We start from the raw sequence: 18,178 nt of genomic DNA, 5'->3' as shown, positions 1-18,178 counted from the left end.
TCAGCTGGGAATCTTGGGAATCCTCCATACAGGGTCGCAGCTTATTGCCAGTATATGATAACCTCAATGCACAAATCCACTACTCAACCTTAAAATAAGACAGAAGTTTCAGTCGGTAACCCGACAATTGAGGCCAACAAAACCCTCATCAGCACCGCGTCATTACTCAAGTAGAGAACTGGTGTTAATAAAGCAGCTCGGTGTGAACATGTGATCCTGAATCGCTGGCGTTACCGGAGCAAACAACTTTGATGTGCGATATTGTAAAATACAGCTCTATAACACACCGCGCATCAAACGGGCTCAATACTCGACGTCCCCGGATTGTTCCTTCTCTACCTCGAGTCATTTAGACGATATTTTCAATCGCTTCGAAACATAAAAAGGACAAAAAAAAAGAGTGAGATCCGAGTTTTGTCTCCCTCTTCATCTCTGAACCCTTTGGACTTGGTGACGGGAGGCTGATTGAAGGGTAAGTAGTGCGTTTTAGAGAATGAATTCTTTAGATGCCGGAGAAGAGAAAGAAAAAGGAAAGAAACGAGAGAAAGCCAGAACAGAAGCCTGTGATTCCATTATTAGTCTCAGTTCTCCTTCTCCCTCTTTTCATTTCTGATGGCTGGATAATTAAACCTCTATAGTATTGTCTTCCATCTTCTTTGCCCCACTTCCAGCAACGCGAATTCCCCTATGGGCAACTTTAAAAAGGCTCTTTTTAGACATCTGTTTTTCAGATCAGCACGACTTCTCCCCCCCCCCCCCCATTAATTTGTGTTCTTTGTGAAAGTAAAAAGACTAGAGCCAGGACAGAGATGAAGATGAGCGTATGAATCCTTAACATTTCAAATGCAAAAAAAAAAAATCAAAGAAAGTAAGAAAAATATCCAAATATTCTTTTTTTTATTCTTTTTATTCTACAATATTGCTATTATACAACCCAAACCAATCCTTAAGTGTGCATTGCAAGACATCAGACGGCAGCTCACAGGCTGGAATGTTACAGAGCTTAATTTAAAAAGCAGTCGTCGGTTAACCCTCCAGCTTGAAGCAGGCAGCTTGTCAATTACCGCTCCCGCTCTGACAGAGGCTTTGGGCGCCAAATTGAAGAAGCGGGGAAAAGCAGCAAAGCATGGGAAAAAAAAAAAAAAATGAGCACAACTTGTAACAATATAAAAAGAATTAAAATAAAAAAATGGAGGCATACAAGTGTTCCAATTTGTATCGCTATAAAATGTCTGATACTTGTGTAGAAATGTTAAGGTTTTAGTACAAATCTTAATCTATAATTCGGTTAAACTGAGAGAAAGCAACGTCGTCTTCTATTAAACGCCAACTTGATATGTTACAGCATTAGTTCTGACAGTACATATAGATCAGCACATCGTCTGAAGGAAAAAAGAGATGTTACATAAAGCGCTTACTGTAGAATCAGCTGCAATAACATGAGGCCTTACACTTAGAATATATGTACAACTATAGCAGGAACTTGTGAACGATATACAATATCTAATACATGTATCTAAGATAAAGATACATCATCATAATGCTGTGCTGACCCTTCACCACCGACGTTACATCAGCTTCAAGTAAAAGAAAGTAAATGTCGTCTTAAAGAGTTCATCTTTTCATGCATATTTAAATGCACATCGTCGGCGGAGCGACTGCTTCTCTGTAATCATGCATTTAACAATAAAGAACTGGAAGTCTCTTTCGTGCGCGTGTTACGACGAATTGAAGGAGACGCTTCTGTGAATTAGCGTCAGCGTCGGTCCTGAGATCGCCTTATTAGACGAAAAAGAAGTTCAAGCGCTCCAGTTTCCTTTGATATCGATGTATAAATATGATGTATAGACTCTCGTCTCACAGTACTTCAATTAATCTATTGTCAGGGAGGTATTGTGTTGCGATCGCCACATAATACATCCTGCCGGAGCCTATCAGGGTGACTTACCCCAACTCGTATGAAAGAATCAGAAGCTGAGGTAGAATTTAAAATATCTGTAAACTCTTAGTGACAGTCTGAAGTGTAAACAGGGACGACTTTGTGGTCGTGACATCAGCCGTTATCTAGCAACAAGACCCCAGAGGGAGCTGCTGGTGAAGGTCTCTCAGGTCTAGTTGCTGTCCCTCTGCCCAGCAGCAGGCTGCGTGACGGGCAGGTTTTCATGGAGGTACTTCCTGGTACCCTGTTCAGAGAAGTCAGCCGCCGTGTGCCCGTCGCCTCTCAGGACCCACTTGGTGGTGAGCAGCCCCTCCAGCCCAACGGGGCCTCGGGCGTGGATCCGCGCCGTGCTGACGCCAACCTCTGCTCCTAGAGACGAAGACGGCGAGGGAGAATGTGAAACGTGTGTGTTCTGCAGGGGGTCTGCAGTTGAACAACTGAATATAAGTGAGAATATGTAGGAAAAAAAAAACAAATGATGTCGCGATGAGACCGCCACACTTACCGAGTCCAAAGCGGTAGCCGTCGGCAAAACGCGAGCTAGCGTTCCAGAAAACACAGGCGCTGTCCAGCAGCTGCAGGAACCGCTCCGCTGTGTCCTCTGGAGGAGAAAGGCAGCTTATTGGTGCCACTAGGTCACAACTTTGCATCGCTAAACGCTTCCAAGTACGTGACGACGACAACAACTATTCATTGTGATGGTGCCGTAGGAAGCGTAGGCTACAGAACGAGAGAAAACCTAAATCTGATTTCATGACATAATTACGGGTTTTCATTGCTGCCTCTGTCCATGTTATTTCAGTACGGCGCTACAAAGGCTTAACATCTCTATAGGTGACATTTGTGCAGGTTTTCTCTAGTGAACACTAATGAATCCATCTATACTTACATATATACCTATAGTTTATAGTATTATCTATCCATCTCTCTTATCCAGTGTGTCTCTACTACCTACCTATCCATGTCCATATTCTATCCATCACATCTACTGTGTCTTGCTATCTATCGTATGCATTCTTCATCTTAATCCCTCTTCTTTAAGACAAACTGAGTACATTTGAATTCATTGCGGTACCTTCTGTGGTCACCAGATGGCGGCAGCGCCTCCTTCACCGCAGGCAAGAAAAAAAAATCCTCAATGTAGAAATGTGAACGGCACACTTTGGGTGTGTTTCCAACACCAATATTGTTTAGTATGCCCGGAAAATGATTAACACACGATATGTCAAATGCAGTGTGCCAAAAATACCAGGAGGTTTAGCTGCACGGCTCATCGGTAGAAGCCGCAAATGACAAATGACGGATGTGTGAGCAAGAGGGTCAAACTTCAATGTTATGACAAAAGTAATACGTCCCAATTTCACGCATAAAGAATGCGCAGTGTGTGCTGTGAGGGTAGCTTCAGTCTGTGCTAAAAGATGAAGTCTGGGATTTGGAACACAGCCTTGAATTTTTCATACGCCACTCACTTTTTTTTATCCGATCGCCTAAAGAGACTTGAAATATTCTGTGTATTTTATGAATCAACCTTTAAATGGGAGACTTCCACCAGTTTCTTTTCATGCATTATTGTAGATATTATTTGGCTCCTTTTGTAGGAGTCCATCCATGTTACAAATGCTGTTTATGAGACACCTTTTAGTTCACGATATCCCCAAAAATTGCCCGACAAAAGTCATAAAAATGTCAATACGCTGCTCTTCAACACTGTCTGCGAGCAACACGAGCGCAGCCTTTAAAAGCAGGAGACACTCAGGACTCAATCGACACCAATTAGAAGGAGGCGGCGTGACGGCTCACTGAAAAAGACGAAAATGTTTTGAAACCGTTACATGACCCAAAGTTACGACGGGGAGGAGCTCTTGCTCTACATGTTAAACGAGCTCCGTCCCCGTCACTGGAGGCTGTGCGCTCATCTCCACAACAAAGAGTCACATGAGATGAATGAGGAAGGTGAAACCGAGAGAACGCGATGAATACGAGACACCTTCGTGAAGAGGGAATAAATAACCGGCGCCGTTTAGACCACGGTGAGGTCAAATATGACCGTAATAATGCAAGATTCTTGCGCATTGGGCCAACCTACCGTTTTCGGTGACGATGACGTCGGTGTGGGAGCTGCCGTACTTGTGAATGTGGTCCACGGCCTCCTGCATGCTGTCCACCACCTCAATGCAGCACTCCAGATCGCCGTACTCCGTCCGCAGGGACTTCGCCTCCGACGGGCTGAACGTCAGGTAGGAGGCGAACCGAGGGCCAGCGTGGATCTTCACCTGGTGACGCCACACGTTGAGATAACAAGTTCTTCATTCATCTTATGCTGGATGACATGTAAAGTACTTGTACGACTCTTTTACCCGTTCGGTGCGCAGCATGTCAACGATCTGGTCAAACAGTGGCGTCCTGAGGATGTCCCTGTGAATCAGCAGGCTCTCCATGGCGTTACACGCAGCCGGGTAGTCGCACTTAGAGTCTCTGACTGGAACGGGAAAATGAGAGAGCATGTTAGAACTACGAGTTACAGCGTGGACCTGGTGTTAAAAGACGTCAGAGATATCTACTCAAATAATTCAGCAATCGGTGGAGATTTATGAATGCTGACCAATTTTGATGACTTTGTCCACGCTGGCTTCCGCGTCAACGTAGACGTGGCAGATTCCCTCGCTGTGCCCCAGCACCGGGATGCCCCTCGCAGCCCGCTGAATGTTCCGAACCAACTGGGACGAACCCCGAGGGACGATCAGGTCGATCATCTTGTCCAGCCGGCATAGATCCTCCACCTCCTCGCGTGTGCTCACCTTGTAACAAACGCACGTCAACCACCGCGGCTACGTGCCGCACAAGCTGCAGACTCCTGAGTTCTCCCAGTCCATAGAATGTGTTATATGGAAGGTTTGTATTGGAAACATTTACCAGCTGCACCGCCTCTCTGACTCCATGCATGGAAAGGGCTTCCTGGGTGAGCTGGTGGAGGACCCGGTTGGTGTTGGCGGCCTCCTTGCCCCCCTTCAGCAGGAGGGCGTTACCACTGGCTATAGCCAACGCCGACACCTGGAGGTAAAAAACACACGGGGCTGAGAGTCAAGAGACATTTGTCGGGATGGATTTACATTTACAGACAAAAAGGTGTTCTTAGCGTGACAAAACTGCCGGATCCGTTTGCCCGGATACCTGTGGCAGGCAGTCAGGCCGGGCCTCAAAGATGACCAGGAGAACTCCAATGGGCACGGTTATCTGCTCCAGCTCCAGGTTGTGAGCCACCCTGGTCCTGCGCAGCACGCGGCCCACGCTGTCCTGGGCGGCCACGGCGATCTGACGCAGACCTACGGCCAAGCTGCTAAGTTTGGACGGTGACAAACTCAGGCGCTTCAGCATGGCCGGTGGCAGACGGCCTGTGGAGAGGAGGGAGAGTGATACCGGCTCTCACTGACCATGGAAGGATAAAATGACAGAGGCGCCCTCTGGTGGAGAGATATACATTCAACTGCCCATTTGGAAATATTCACAAAACTATCTCTGAGGTACGTTTAAGTTGCAATATCATGATTATGATTACGTTTGATGCTTTCTTTCCGGAGAAGAGTCTTTTGATAACATACATACATGGAGACATGAGCTTATATTTCTAAGTATTATGGGCTCTAAAAACTTGAAACAGTGCTCCAAAGTGTGCCAGGTACAACCTGACACACTGACTTAATGTGGACCTCCGTTACCTGCATTTACAGCCAGGTCCATGTCCGTCTCGTTGGCGGTCAGAATCTCTTCCTTTTTCTCAGTCAACAGCTCGGCGAGCCTGCAGATGATCTCACTCCTCTGACGACACAGTGAACCGAACACAAGGCAGGATGAGCATGCAGCACACGTGTCCACAAGAGGTCAGTGTTTCTCTGCGTCTGATAAAAAAAGGTAAGCTAAAGGTAAACACTAGAATGGTGGCACCTGGTCTGGCTGCAGAGACGCCAGGGTTCTTCCAGAGTTGCGTGCCGTCTCCGTCTGATGCTCCACGGTCGGGCCTGGTTAAGGATCAGGGACGAGACGGACTTCACTCAGTAGCCAGTTTATTAGGTACACCTACCCTACAACTAATGCAGTCCAACACAACAGTCCTATAACAAGCTGTATTGAAGCTCCAGTGTGTCTTGTGAGGAGGAAAGCTCACCAGCAGGTTTGATCTCAGAGAAGAAGGTTCCCACTTTCTTGCCCTCCACGATGTCGGTGATGACGTGCCCCGTTACTTTGGGGTGGGTGCCGTTTGCAATGACCACTGAGGTGCCACCTTGCAGGGCCCACAGGGCGGCCTTGACCTGCAACAAAACAAAAACAAAGAAAGAGACGCGCAACTTTAAGTCTCTACGTAAAGGCTTTACTTTTTAAAAAAGGGTGAGTTACAATCTCAATATGAATACCTTCCACATACGTCACAAACAGAAGCAGAACATAATTTACGTCTTTTTTCTTCTCTCACTTAATGTGAAAATACTCCATTACAAGTAAAAGTCCTGCATTCAAAATATTTTGAAATAGAAATACAGAATTTTGGACATCAAAATGTCCTTAAAATATCAAAAGTAAAAGTAGTCAGAGAGAGAGAGGTAGAGAGAGAGATATAGACAGAGAGACAGAGACAGACAGAGAGACAGACAGACAGAGATAGAGAGATAGAGATAGACAGACAGAGAGAGAGACAGACAGATAGAGAGAGACAGAGAGAGAGAGGCAGATACTTTATTCATTCATGAAATTTGTTCACATGTGTTTTTCCTCTAAACATGAGTATATAATGGAAGTAGAAGTATAAAAATCTATAGTACAAAAAGCTTTGCACTCAGATGAGTTTTTTTACTTATATATATATAAAAGAGTTTTTAATAAAGCGATTGAGTGCTCTTAACATACCTTGGCCTCCATGCCTCCAATTCCAACTCTGGACTTCGTACCGTAGATGATGGCCTGCTGGTCTCCCGGGTAGAAGATGTCGATGAGCTTGGCGTCATCCGTTCCAGGAGGGCTGTTGTACAGTCCTGAGAAATCGACGGTGCTTACACAACGCATTTGCTCACACGTGCGTCTAAAACACACAAAGCAGCAAGACGCATAACCCTACAACCTCAGTCGAATACACTCTATACTGGTGTCTGAGGAGCCGGGCTTCTAAATCTACTCCAATGGACCTTTGCTCAGCTCATGGCGCACACACACACACACACACACACACACACACACACACACACACACACACACACACACACACACACACACACACACACACACACACACACACACACACTGCGGTAACCACATCAGCATCAATTTCAAACATGGAGGCAGAAGGTCTGTGTTTGTCTCTTTCACATGACTCTCATGTGACCCTGAGAGGGGTGGTGGTGCTGGTGGTGGTGCTGGTGTTTTGTTTTCTCCCCCGGTGAAGAGCGAGGACAGATGGTGTTTGTTACCCGACAGCTGACCCTAGACCGTTGTTGTGGTAACGCACATACCTTCCACATCAGACAGCGCGATGAGGAGGTCGGCCTTCATCTCCACGGCTAGCCGCGCCGCCAGGCTGTCGTTGTCCTTAATGCTGATCACCTTCAGAAACAAGAAGGAGAACGCTGGCGTCAGCTCGGGAGTTGACCCACAATGATTTGCAAAGCCCTTTTTGGATGTTCATGATATGGTTGCTTTTTGCCAGAAGGGAGGGAGGGAGGGAGAGAGAGAGAGAGAGAGAGAGAGAGAGAGAGAGAGAGAGAAAAGGTGTGTTAGTTCTTCTTTTAGTGTTTGGTTATTTCTGGTAAAGGATGAAGTCTACATACAGAAGTTAGTTCCATACCTTCTGACAGCACCTCCTCCCCAGTGACGGCATGCACCTCCATACACACCCTCCCTGCATGCACACACACACGCCTTAATGGGTGAAGGCAGAGCTGATGAGGTGATTACGGGTGGCAGAAGGGTTTCAGCGTGTGTGTGTGTGTGTGTGTGTGTGTGTGTGTGTGGATGGATGAAAGAGAATACCGCCGCTAATGAACAGTGACTGTCTGCACATCAGGAACACCGTCTCTACCAACTACTTCAGCATCCACCCCCCCGCTGCCACCGCCAAACCGTCACCTCACCCCCCCCCCCCCCCCATGCTGTCTGTACCCACATTTACCCCCTGCAGGTCGCTGTCGGGCTCCGGCGGCGGCACCACGGCGTCGTTGGTGTTGACGATGGGCACGATGTTCATACGCAGCAGCTCCCGCAGCGTGCTGTTCAGATTCCGCCTCTTTTGGTCGTCGTGGAAATCCAGATTTGTCACCAGGACCTGACGGCAGAATTTAAAAGATGTCACTCTGCATAACGCATACACATCTGCAGCATTTAAAAAAAGGGAGGTATAGAAGTACCTGTGCAGTGCAAGTGCTGTATTGGGTGAACATGGCCTCGTACAGAGCCATCAGGCCACTCTGTCCCGCCGCAGCACAGGCCCGGGCCTCCAGCACCGGCAGAGACTGAAGACAAACGCAGTGAACGTAGTTACACTGATGTTCTCAGTGGACGGCTTCAAAACAGAAACACGCTTCAGTCAAACTCCTGACATTCCTCCAGCTGCTCTTACCACGTCTTTGAGCTGATTGCTTCCCGAGTGCAGCGCCTGTCGGACGCTCTGGGACAGCAGGATCTCGTGTCTTAACCTTTGCTTCCCAAAGGCCACCGCTCCACTGGTGACGATCATCATCTCCCGGCCTTGATTCTGCAGCATGGCCACCTGGACGACGACACACCAGAGTATGTGTGTTTGGGAGCTCGTCTACAGATCAATAGCGTTCTACATTGAAGTGCAGTTATTCTGGTATCTGGCCTCTCACCTGCTCCACAATGGAGGCCAGCCTCCCCAGCGCCAGGCCACATTCGTCTCCTCGGGTGACCACGGCGCTGCCCAGCTTCACCACGATCCTCTTGGCCTGACGCAGCTCACCGCGATGTGCAAAGGAGCCGCCGTGGGCCCTCAGCTGGGGAGCTGTGCAGAGAGTGTGTGTTCATGTATTGATATAAAGCACTGCCGTCAGTACACACACGTGCAAACAAGCATGTTGTGCTGGTTTTCATGGACGATGTGACCGAGACAAACGGAGCAAAGCCCTCTTCTACATTCATCTGTAACCTGGGAAACAGATAATCACAGCCGTCAAAACGCCACATCAGCAGGGGAAGCAGAGGAGACTGTGCTGACATTACACATCTCTCTGAGGCAGTGAAGCGGGAGGGAGGGAGAGAGAGAGAGAGGGGGGGAGAGAGAGAGAGAGAGAGAGAGAGAGAGAGAGAGAGAGAGAGACAGAGAGAGAGACAGAGAAGAGAGAGACAGACAGAGAGACAGAGACAGACGGAGAGACAGAGAAACAGAGAAGAGAGAGAGAGAGACAGAGAGACAAAGAGACAGAGACAGAGAGAGAGAGAGAGAGAGAGAGAGAGAGAGAAAGAGAGAGAGAGACAGAGGGAGAGACAGAGACAGAGAGACAGAGAGAGAGAGACAGAGGGAGAGACAGAGACAGAGAAGAGAGACAGAGAGACAGACAGAGAGAGAGACAGAGGGAGAGACAGAGACAGAGAGAGAGAGACAGAGGGAGAGACAGACAGAGAGAGAGAGACAGAGGGAGAGACAGAGACAGAGACAGAGGGAGAGACAGAGAGAGAGACAGAGAGAGAAGTTTGCACAGTAAGTTACACCAGCAGTGTATTATCTGCCTGCAGACACTATGTTGACTATGTTGATGTGGACACAATCATGAACTTATTTGTCCACTTTCAGTAGAAAGACGCTTTCCAATCTGTAAGCAAGAGCGTATTAAAGCTGAATGTAATTATATTCATTATTAATCATTATTTTCTTAATAAATCATTTAGACGATGTGTCTAAAAAAAATGCCCCCGAGCCTGAAGTGACCGTTTCAAATTCATTGTTTTATCAGAGCAACGGTCAAAACTTCAATTCAGTAACATAAAGCAGAGGAACGTAAATGAACATATCTGGTGTTTCTGTTTGATACATTATCAGAACTTGTTCATTCTAGGGTTGCATCTTTCAATTATTGCGTTATCGATCTGTCGATTATTTTTCAATACGTCAATGAATTAAAATGTTAGAAAAATAGTGAACATGTTTCATCACACGTCATTCAAATTGCTTGTTGCATGAAACAAAGAAATGCAGAAAAATCCTCAAACCTGAAAATCTAAAAACAAGAAGAAATTACTTCAATGGTTACTTCAATGGAGCAGCATGACTTGCCTCGTGTCAGGGCTCTGGAGATCAACCTGCATACGTGTCTCTGGTAGTCCAGGGTCAGCCTTCGCAGCAGCATGGTCACGTTAACGCTGCTACTGTCACGAAGACAGAGTGAGACACGCGTGTAAGCATCAAACACATTCCAGACATCAGAGGTGGGTATTTAATCTAAACGGATGCATAAAAAGTGACCCTTGTAACCGGATTGCTCTGTTCTCACTTAACCTCCTGAAGTCCCCGTGTGGCTCGTCTCCCGTGTAGCCTCTGTCTCTGCCGTGGCCCCTGAGCAACGTCTTCTATTGAGTTCTTCTCATCCTCGTGAACCCGTTATTCCGTCATTTATCACAGGAATACTTCAACAGAGGTGGACTTTGCGCGTGAACGACTCCTCCCCTGACTGACGGAGCTGCTACTGCGGTTGCCGGTTTGCCACCGCGTCCGTACATTGTTTTCTCCCGCTGCAGTCGGGAAGACCGACGAGTAACGCGTCACGCGCGGTCGCATTAACGTTGAAATACAATGTTGCAATTCAAGTTTTGTAAACACAGGAAAAAAAAAAAGCCCCGTGAAGCGGCGGTGAAGGTGGCAGGATGTGACGTCAGGCCGGCCGGTGAAACATGCGGAACTTGAACGGAAGTGACTCAAACTAAAGCACAAGATTTGAGGTTCTAACCTTTTTATATACGGTATATATGGTTCTAACAAATACATTTGTTTTCTGCAAAACATCAACTAAACATCTATTTTATGAGTATACATGAGGAGTATTTTAACCAGGCTGGATATCAAGGATGTAATATTGTACTATTAAAAACTAAAACCAGAAGGTTCAGCATACTGTCAGTTTATTAACGTTATAATTTTGGGGAAATTTAACATCCAGAAAGTCAAGTTCTCAATGTCTTTCCCGTCGTTTGAACACTTCAAGATTACATTTAAGTATTCAATTTATTATCAATAGTATTTATACTTAATCTACTACATGCATGTTTTCAAGAAATTAGATTTTATTGTCCATCTTTTTTTTAAGTATTTCTTATGTGCATTGTCTTTTCTCCCTCATTCTTTCTTTTGTAACAGTTTTGTTTAATTACCGGATGTCGTGACACCATGATGGAGTCACGCCCGTGGTATCCTTGTTTTAGTATTGACACAAACCGGACCACACGACCGGGACAAAAAAAAATAAAAATGAGACGCACACAACCAAGCAAATTAACAAATTATGTACTTAAAGGCAACATAAGAGGCAAGCCTAAACTAACCGCGGAGCGTGGAGTGAGTAAGTTCACCAGTGTAGGTTAGGGCATGAGTGCAAAGTGTGTGTCTGCAGTGTTGTATAGCGTAGAAGCAAAACATAATGTCAGCCAAAAACCAAACCATGCTGACGCTAGATTACCAAACAATACAACAACCTACATACTGGGTTTTTATGATGGTTGCTGGCATAACACACATTCTACATTGCTTTTACACAATTAGCTCCATAGTTTACACTATGTATAAATACACAGGGCCATCAAAGTTCATTTCTAATTATTCTCAGTTCATCAATCTGAAACTAATAGGAGGACTAATTGGAGCCGGCCGTCCTAATTAGTTCTTTCATTAACTTGTGCACATTTCATTTGCACCATGCGGTGGAGAAATCACAGGGCCGCCCGCCGTAGAGACATGAACGTTTCCTGAACCTGCACCATCACGCCGTGACAAAATGAAAAGCAAACCCGGATTTGACTGACACTGTCGGACTGCCACCGCCTCTAGGACCTTTAGATAACTAAATTGTCTCCTGTAGCTCTGGCTAAATGTGTGTTATTCCATTATATATGTCCTGTTCTTCTCTCTCCCTTTATCTGTTCTTCTGTAGTCCTCCTCCCCTTCGCTGTTTTATCTTTCCATCAGACTCATGGGAAGGAACTGACCCCTACCTTACTCCCGGCTCCACTAATTCACTAACTCTACGCGTCTGTGTGTGTGTTTGTATCTGCACAACCTTTTAACTTATTGCTGGTCTGTTCATTTTGATCAATTTGTCGGTAGAAGTTTTCCTCCTGAAACAAACATATTGTCAATATTGTAACAGAAAAATGTACAAAATGAATACAACATTCACATACAACAGTAACGTTTCATCAGCGAGGAATCATATTCTAACAAGCTAACTAACGCTGTGCTCTAATATCACATCACAAGAAAGTAGCACTTCAGTACAACCTTTTCTGAACGGATCGCTGCTGTGACTATAAGAAGCAACATTTATGTTGCCCTTAGGATGACGTGGACAGACCATTTGTGTGTGTGTGTGTGTGTGTGTGTGTGTGTGTGTGTATACATGTCTTGTGTAGATGTGTGACTGTACTTTATTGTTATGTAATAACCCGTTGAAGTGGGACAGCTTAAACTCTACTGTGTTGCTTTGAATTGAACCCACGAGCTTGAGGTTTCTTTGAAGGACTCGTTGCAGTTCTGCAGATGTTTTGGTTCTGTTGCGTTGGGAGTGTGCGCTTCATTCATTGGGCCTCTTTATCTCTTTAACACAATCTCATAGTTAACATTGTGAATTCAAACAAAAACACCCGCTTGGCTTTAGGAAACAAAACCACAGAATATAAAACTCCACTAATGTAACTTTGGGACACGAACCTTCCAAACGATGTGAGGGTTTTTTTCTGTCTATGTACGTAATCACACTCTTTCTCTGAGCGTCTAATAATGGACTGGGACGGGTTGACATTGTAGTCACTTAAGAGCCCAGTGAGTCTCATGCGTACACTAAAGAGGGCCATGTGACCACGAGGAGTGTGACAAAAGGTTTGGTATTTGACTCCAGGGGAATGAAAACGGGCAGATTGTTTCTAATATCAACATGTCTCTGTGGTCTAAAATAGCTGCAGATACGCGACTATATAACCCCTCTAATGCTCAACCCACATAGTCAAGCTGACCGGTTATCCACCGGAGAAAGAGCAGATGAGAGAAGCTGAACTGCTTCCTTTGAAGATCAACATTTATCTGAGGAAAAGTTCTCACATAGACAAACTTCAAAGGGAAAGATTGCTACAAGCAAACGGAACAATAGCAGCATAAAGAGCGAGCAGAAAGAAGGTCTGTTAGAAGAACGGATCAGCGTGAAAAGTAAGTTTACAATCTACTATTCAAAATGTCACTATTTGTTTTATATTACTGTATTTTTTTTAAAAGAATGTATCATTTTTAATACTTTTTTTTTTAGCATATTCCCTTTCATAACATGTGAATCACACATAATGTAATAAAAAACATAACATAGCCTCTAGACTAGATTTCATATTGTGCAAATGGACAAAATCTAACGGAGAAGTATTTGGATTCATTGAGGCAGAAAGGGAGAACCTCAATTTAACAACCAGTACACAGTGTGTGAGCTCCCCCCTCTTTCCAAACTGTATGTTTATTCTCTTAAAATAAGACAAGACATGCCTCAAAAGCATGTAGAGCAGAGCTAAAGACAGTCCAGGCAGAAGCATTTAAATAAGAGGTGCTTTATTGCTGCCCACAAATGATGACCAGCAGCACTCTGACCTCTATTATTCAGACTAGGGTCGGCGGTCGGTGTGGTTGACGGAGGATGTGCAGCATGGGTGGTGCGAGTCGGGCTGAGCTGGAGTGCAGCGTCCTGGAGGAGGACTGGCAGACGGGACAGAGCTACGTGGCTCACTGGCACAGCCTCACCCTGGTGCCACAGCATTGCCACAGGTTAGTGACAGAGCAAGGCGTGTTGACAGGAGCGTATGTGATGACACTTTAACCGACGCGCTGAGAAAGAAGTGGTTTTGTGTTTGTGACCCTCGTAGGGCAGCGATGGAGGCGGAGTGCTCAGGGAAACAATGGGAGGCCAGGAAGCTCCTCCGGAGATTCCTCTCGGGGGCCATCAGCAGGAATTACCCACACCCCAAAACACACATGAGCAGACGACCCCATCAGCCCGCCTCGGACCCCTCCGCCGTGGGGCCGAAGAAGGCGCAACGAGGTCCAGCTCACGTTCAGAAGGAAGAATGCTGTGCGACCACGAGAGCAAAGAGCGTCAGAGACGAGTGAGAGGAAGACTTCTGGGCTTTAGTTTCAACAAAAACCTAAATATTCTATTGGACCTTCTTTTTAGCTTAATTAATGAGTGACAGATTGTGTTTGAAATAAATTCTTATTACAATTTAACTTTCTTTGGGGCTAAAAGCACGATAAAGATCGATCTGTTTGATTTTTCTTCGTGTGAAATGAGAGATTTAATCATTAGTATGAAAATAATTTAGATTAATGCTTGTGATGGTTTGTGTTGTTGTTGTATGAAAGTTGTGTCTTCATCATATCTGTGTCCAGATAGATTTGTATAAAGATGTGGACACAGAGAAGACTTAAAATAGAACGTCCTGAATAAAACGAAGGATCTGTATTTTAAAAATGTGCTTCCTTGTATTTGCAAGTGGGAACATTTAGAAAATCACATTTACGTCCAAAACAATAAACTCAAAGCCAAATGGAATTTAACAGGCTCTGCATTCATACTCTCAAGTCTGACTCTTATTGTAATCACCAAACGTCCTGATTTGAACTAGATCACCTTGCAGGATTCCAAATCTCAAATACCTGGTGTCCCCTGGACACTGTGTTGATTTGGACGTCACGTTTCTTTGGGCGCATGTGCTCCGGATTGTGGTACAGCTGCCGTGGATAAACGAGGTGTTAAGAGACTCCTGGGGAGAAAACAGCTGATTACAACACGGCATAGATTTAGTTCAGCTGTTGCTTCAGGATACGCTGGGAATAGACAGAAAATTAATTCAATCAGGGGTTTGAAGCTCACTGTTTAGTCAGCTGTGGCTAGTGGTTTTAAAAATATACACACAGTTATTTCAACCGAGCAATAAATAGGATTTGTCCCATTCCCTGGCGCACAATAACCACACCGAACATCTACAGACAAGCGACATGAGTTTGTTGACATTCTTAGTTTGGATCATTTGAAAATGCTTGTAATGCGAGTCACTGAATGTATTTTTTGACAGTGTCGAGTTTGACATTAATCTGAAATGTAAACCTTCCTCATTTCGTGGAGGTCGACGTTGGGAAAGCAGGACAAACGTTTAAATTGCGATCAGGCATCCGATCCCGAAGAATATCAGTATTAACGACGGGCAGTTACTGGATATGACTCCCCATCTGCCGATTTAATCGTCTGTGCGCGGACACATAAAGGACTCTTTCAGTTCTTGAATTTATTACGGCTGTGGATTTAAATATCCTATAAACCTGAAGTTTCATTTGTCTCCTTTCCCTTGCAAAATGGCGACATTGGAAAAGGAGACACATTTGTTTGTGTCTTTCCAAACAGGGTTTGCCTGAGTAGAAACTGGTCTATTGTTTGCGTGTAAAAGGCCCTCTAGAATGATTGTCGAGATATGGCGGGCCTCTGAGAGGTGGGTGGAAGACCTGAAAGTCCATTAGTGGGTCCAGTGTTTGGAGGAAGCCCCCCCTTTGATCCGATGGTATCGGCGCCTCGGGGCAGGGAACGTGAACAGAACAAATGCTATTAGGCAGCAACACAGGCCCCAAAAACAGGATCGCTATCTCTGCCCAGGAAACTCAAGAGTAGCCCAAAGCACATGACAACAAATACTCCCAGAGGTATATAAGGCGTTTGACGGGGCAGCAGTGCACCTGAAGGCGGACCACTCAACACGGGTGTGTTAGGGTAGAGTCACAAGCAAAACGCCAGGATGGAAGAAAAGGGAACAGAGAAGGGAGTGGCGGCCATGGCGGCCTGCTACCAGGGATTTGATCCTGCAGCGTATCTGCAGTACAACTACACTCCACCACGGGCAGATCTGGAGAGAAAGGACAGCATCGTGCCGTGGAAACTGGCATGCCTGCATAGAGCCTTCACTGAAGGTAAGGAGACGGGGGTCATGGATCATGTAGAACTGTTCTGGTCCAAATTATTTTTTTGCAAGTTACCTTTCTTTATATTCCAAGGACTCTTCCCTAAAACCCTTTTATTAATATTCTAAACATATTGTCATACTATAACTCTTAGTTCCAGATAGAACACATGTCCAGTGCTTGAGCTTTCAAACGTATAAATGACCACACCTTCTAAAACACTTCTATAATCCTTTTCAGATATCTGAGTAGCAGCTGAATGTTAATCAAGGTATTGTGTTTAAAAGATCTCCACTCGTCTCACTTACGTCTCCAGGCGATGTGAACGGCGAGCTGCTGGTGGACATAGGTTCGGGTCCCACCCTGTACCAGGTGCTGAGCGGCTGTGAGGTTTTCAACAAGGTGCTCCTCACGGATTTCCTGGAGGTGAACAGGCAGGAGCTGAGGGGCTGGCTGCAGGACGAGGGCGGCAGCAGCCTGGACTGGACGCCTTACCTGCAGCACGTCTGCAAGCTGGAGGGACGCCGGTATACGACCAGATCCCCTTTAAACTCTGTTTGAAGACTGGAGACAGCTTTAAATATCAAGAATGATGTTTGTTAAGCTAGAATCCTCACGAGGAAATCATTTAGATTTGTAATATACGGTATTTTCTGCAGAAAAATTGTGTTTACTGAGAAATGAGAATCAAACGTTTCCTTTTCACTTGGAGTTTCTTTCTTCCCCTTAAAACTCAGTCAACTACTTTCAAGGGTCACACAGTATATTCCGGGCCTCTCATTGCTCGGTGGGTCGTCCTCGTACTGTGCGTTCTATGACGATATTAAAAGTGCAAAGTACATCTGATGAGCCGATGAGAATATGTTTGTTTTGCACAAATTATGACCTGATGTCAGGGCTGGATGAAGAGTCAGGGGATCACCAAACATTCATTCTGAGAGGATTCCATCCAACACTTCCACTTCACTCAAAACCACATGCTAGCATCACGGCAGCACTGTAGGCCTCACCACCGTCAGCAGGATGCATGATTTGGGAACCGTGAACATTTTGTACCAATTAATCAAACATGTATTTCATAAAGTCAGTGGATCAGTAAAAGGACCGTGCATGTCTGTGCAAAATGTCATGTTTGAATTGTAATAAAAATGACACACAGTGCAGATTAATACTGCACTAGCTGTTTTTTATCTAATCTGGTGATGCGTTGATGTTGTCTCAGGCCCTCAGCGTGGACGGAGAAAGCTGCCAAGCTACGTCAGGTCATCACGGACGTGGTCCCCGTAGACGTGCACCGGCCGCAGCCTCTGGCCCTCGACGACCTTCCTTCAGCGGGGGCCGACTGTCTCGTGTCCTGCTTCTGTCTGGAGAGCGTCAGCCCCGACCTGGCCGCCTTCAACAGGGCCCTGGGCCACATCGGGAGGCTCCTGCGGCCCGGTGGCCACCTCCTGCTCATCGGAGCCCTGGGGGAGAGTTATTATTTCGGGGGCCCTGGCGTAAAGATCCCAGTGGTCCCGCTGAATGAGGCCCAGGTCTGTGCTGGTTTGAAGGAGAACGGCTACACCCTGATCAGGCTGGAGGTGTACACGCTGCCTCAGGACATGAGGGTGGGGGTCGATGATGTGTCCGGGGTGTTTTTTGCAAAAGCAAGAAAGGAGTAAAAGTTAAGTGGGAGAATAGAGGATAGACAAAGGGTCTTAATGTTGAAAATGAAGTATCCTGGAGGGGGGAGGAGGTTGCTTTGATTGTGATCCTCAGTTATTTTAACAAATCTTCTATTATTATTCATGTGAATGAATTATTTCACTTCATTGCACGTCATTTCATTGGTCCAGTAAACGTCTTTCTGAGGGTGAATAAGGACACATCGCCCCCGGCAGTTCAAAACTACAGCGCCAAGAATGTAATTATGCATCCAATGTTTGTTTTAGTGAAAGCATATATCCCATCATCATATGCTGTTTATATACATTACATTTTGAAATGCTTCTTTCTTAGATTAGCTATTATTCAGTTCAGAGGTTAATGAGTCTTGTTCATTTGTGACGTGA

At 45.6% G+C, this 18,178-nt stretch overlaps 2 protein-coding genes across 3 annotated transcripts; one reads left to right on the top strand and one right to left on the bottom strand.

Moving 5' to 3' along the window:
- Nucleotides 1-939: 939 nt before the first annotated feature.
- Nucleotides 940-10,748, bottom strand: aldh18a1 (aldehyde dehydrogenase 18 family, member A1). Of its 2 annotated transcripts, XM_068729374.1 has the most exons (18): nt 10,429-10,748; nt 10,212-10,300; nt 8,791-8,942; nt 8,541-8,690; nt 8,329-8,433; nt 8,094-8,246; nt 7,438-7,528; nt 6,839-6,963; nt 6,102-6,246; nt 5,882-5,955; nt 5,656-5,755; nt 5,111-5,331; nt 4,853-4,990; nt 4,542-4,737; nt 4,297-4,418; nt 4,026-4,212; nt 2,445-2,540; nt 940-2,308 (listed from the first exon to the last, which is right to left on the bottom strand). In XM_068729374.1, the coding sequence occupies exons 2-18, from the start codon at nt 10,282-10,284 to the stop codon at nt 2,112-2,114; spliced, it is 2,325 nt and encodes a 774-aa protein (XP_068585475.1). In that variant the 5' UTR covers nt 10,285-10,300; nt 10,429-10,748; the 3' UTR covers nt 940-2,111. The 2 variants fall into 2 exon arrangements, with proteins under 2 accessions (XP_068585475.1, XP_068585474.1); XM_068729373.1 differs by lacking the exons at nt 10,212-10,300; nt 10,429-10,748 and having other exon boundaries at nt 8,791-8,925.
- Nucleotides 10,749-15,964: 5,216 nt separating this feature from the next.
- Nucleotides 15,965-17,788, top strand: LOC137886726 (phenylethanolamine N-methyltransferase). The gene is made up of 3 exons (XM_068729310.1): nt 15,965-16,136; nt 16,444-16,654; nt 17,350-17,788. Exons 1-3 carry the CDS (start codon nt 15,965-15,967, stop codon nt 17,786-17,788), a joined length of 822 nt encoding a protein of 273 aa, XP_068585411.1.
- The last annotated feature ends 390 nt before the right edge of the window (nt 17,789-18,178 follow it).

The sequence above is a fragment of the Cebidichthys violaceus genome, unplaced genomic scaffold (assembly GCF_023349555.1).
Source record: "Cebidichthys violaceus isolate CVI_PGR_0920_01 unplaced genomic scaffold, fCebVio1.0.p SCAF_45, whole genome shotgun sequence".
NCBI classification, from domain to species: Eukaryota; Metazoa; Chordata; class Actinopteri; order Perciformes; family Stichaeidae; genus Cebidichthys; species Cebidichthys violaceus.
The sequence above is the reverse complement of the archived record's forward strand: the minus strand, read 5'-3'. Positions and strand labels throughout refer to the sequence as shown.

What these genes read in the sequence shown, in the direction of transcription:
- aldh18a1 (XM_068729374.1), bottom strand. Translation starts at nt 10,284, where the DNA reads ATGCTGCTGCGAAGGCTGACCCTGGACTACCAGAGACACGTATGCAGG. An exon ending in CTCCAGAGCCCTGACACGAG is followed by an intron (nt 8,943 to 10,211) that starts GCAAGTCATGCT and finishes CTCTCTGCACAG; the next exon opens with CTCCCCAGCTGAGGGCCCAC. An exon ending in TCAGAGAGGCGGTGCAGCTG is followed by an intron (nt 4,738 to 4,852) that starts GTAAATGTTTCC and finishes GTTTGTTACAAG; the next exon opens with GTGAGCACACGCGAGGAGGT.
- LOC137886726 (XM_068729310.1), top strand. Translation starts at nt 15,965, where the DNA reads ATGGAAGAAAAGGGAACAGAGAAGGGAGTGGCGGCCATGGCGGCCTGC. An exon ending in GCATAGAGCCTTCACTGAAG is followed by an intron (nt 16,137 to 16,443) that starts GTAAGGAGACGG and finishes TTACGTCTCCAG; the next exon opens with GCGATGTGAACGGCGAGCTG. An exon ending in TGCAAGCTGGAGGGACGCCG is followed by an intron (nt 16,655 to 17,349) that starts GTATACGACCAG and finishes ATGTTGTCTCAG; the next exon opens with GCCCTCAGCGTGGACGGAGA.